This window comes from Sphaeroforma arctica (genome assembly GCF_001186125.1).
Source record: "Sphaeroforma arctica JP610 unplaced genomic scaffold supercont1.4201, whole genome shotgun sequence".
Taxonomy (NCBI): domain Eukaryota; class Ichthyosporea; order Ichthyophonida; genus Sphaeroforma; species Sphaeroforma arctica.
Genome location: NW_014036357.1, coordinates 1 through 2,648, shown reverse-complemented (window position 1 = coordinate 2,648; position 2,648 = coordinate 1). Strand labels below are relative to the sequence as shown.

General features: G+C 38.2%; 1 protein-coding gene across 1 annotated transcript; it reads left to right on the top strand.

Moving 5' to 3' along the window:
• Positions 1 to 1,404: 1,404 nt before the first annotated feature.
• Positions 1,405 to 1,697, top strand: SARC_14134 (hypothetical protein; the record flags this gene model as incomplete). The annotated part of the gene is made up of 1 exon (XM_014291735.1): positions 1,405 to 1,697. A coding segment is annotated over one exon (293 nt), but the record flags the coding sequence as incomplete, so codon positions are not given.
• Between the last annotated feature and the right edge of the window lie 951 nt (positions 1,698 to 2,648).

Here is a 2,648-nt window from a genome sequence, read left to right as displayed (position 1 = left end):
TATATACAACCCTAATATCTATATCTATTATATTCTTAAGTCTCCATCTCGATTGTTATGATATATTCTGTCGCCACGCGTGAATGGTTGGTAGATCCATACGGAGTGATTCAAAACGACACTTGCTGAGTTCATCTTCAAATATACACTTGCTTGTTACTAAATCGCGCATAGGTGTTACGAACTTGTTCGATTGCACCGTGATTTGCATGCAATTGGTTATTCATATCGGCTTACAAGACTGATGGAATAGTAGCAAAGCATCCATCCTTCATTTTCGGCGATATCACAAGGATACTCATGCCGCGATATTGAAACTAGTAGTCGACACTTTTTTGATATCCGAAATTGCAATATCACGCGCTGTTGTTAGATTATATCGTATCCCGTATTTTCTTAAATTTCATCTCTTTATCCTGCTCACTTTCACTTGCACAGACTGATGATCCAAATGCTTGATCGAGACAGGGTAGGTACCGAATGATGTTCATCAAGTTCCTGTGTTTGTAATTGAGCTGAGTGTTGTCGAGTGTATTGAGCACCTTTTGCATTAAAAAAAAACTACACTCGTTAGTTGGCCTTGATACGAGGATATCATCTGCGATGATTTGGTTGAGACGACAGAATATAATTTGTGCTGGGCATGACAGTTGCTGTGGCATCAGCATCATATGGTGTGTATTGGCGTCTGTAAAGCGAGGCAGCATAGGATTTAAACACATGCAATAGGTGGTCATGGATCTAAATTGTGACTGTACAAGTTGATTAAACATAGGAATTTATGTAGAGTCTAGTTTGTGTTGTAGTGCAATGACGTCTATAATATAAATATCGCACTTGTAACAATCGGAATAGTTTCATGTATTGATATCCAAGACAGTTATTTTTGGTCGTAGATGGAGCTAACGTCTCACGATTGTATTCTTCACTCAATGCCCGTTAATACAGAATGGAACTCTTGGCTTCACTGAGTTTCGAGACCTTTGGAACATCTTGAATGGTATGTACGTAAAGATATCTAGTGTGCAATTTTACCCGACATATTGGTGTACACGTACATATCTGTCCATACCAAGGGAATGTCATCCAGTTTTCTCCTGTGGTCCTTCATTTCATAGAACACCAATCGAACTAGTTGGAATCTGACCTTTAGGATGATGCTACTCGAGATATCAACGGCTTTTTCAATATCCCTTTCAAGAGACAGGCAAATAGTTCCAGTACGAAGCTTTATGCCCCTGTGTCTTTATTAGCAAGAACTATATTAAGTATGCGCGAGATGTTTACGTAGAGCTAATACGGATTGTCGCACATCAATACACACGTTCACACATTGCATCATACATCGGTATCTGTCAACTACCGCATCCATACTCACCTGTACATACCAATCATTTGTTGCAGGTTGGAAGCAGATCTTTACGCAACACGACACGGACAGGAGCGGTTTGATCGATACAAAAGAACTCACTATGTGTGTGCAGCAGATAGGCTACCGAGTATCTCCACAAGTGATTGATGCAATTGCCCTGAGGTACTCATCAAACTCAAGCAAACAGATCCCATTCGATGACTTTGTGGCGGCGATAGTGCGCATGCGGGCGTTGACGGATTCGTTCATGGCACTGGATACGCAGCGGTCGGGTGTAGTACAAATGGAGTACGACCAGTTCCTACACTTGTGCTATCAATTTTAAAGTATACACTTGCAAAGTGTCAAATTCGGAATTATGTTCGTTGATTAAACTTGGGCTGCAACCTGACTGATCACCATCAACTTTTGACCATAATTATCTACAGTATCGATATATATGCTTCAAACAATTCCAAGTACATCATTCATTTATCTCTGGTCTACGGTGCCTACGGAAGATCAACTGCCACAACCCATTGTCATATATGATCAGTCTTGAAACTCTAAACCCTGTCTTCATTTGATTAGATATTAGCATAAAATTGCGTGCTTGCTATGGTATCAAGGTGGATTTTATATATATAGACTGCACAGTTAAAATTCCAAACCACAATTAATTAAGATTAAATGCGAAATACTCGAAACTCTATCTCCTGCTCAATGCTATCAGTTTATTCAGATACATTCTACTAATGATACCTGAATATCTCGTTAATTAGCCGATCTCTAGTCTTTGCAAGATATGAGCAATCAATTTTACGCTATCGAATATACCGTAACATACTTCCAGTATTTTGCCTTTGATGGCCAGCAGTACGTAGTTGAAACTAGACACTATCCAGTTTCGGCGAGCAAAATAACATTGAATTTTGTTATAGGCTTCGATACACTGTTCATTGCTCATCTGAACCAGGCATATCAGCCAGGACCTTCCATCGAACAGCTCACACTAGGATAGATACTTGTATCACCGCAATGGTGCATTTGATTGGCACATTAAGTATCCATGAAAATCTTTGCACACACACACACACATTTATATATCTATATATATCTACATATACATACATACATACATACATACATACATACATATATGCATACACACACACACACACACATATATACATACACACACACACACACACACATATATATATATATATACTTATACTTAGTATACTAACAAATAATAATAACAGTATAATAATAATAATATATATATATATATATA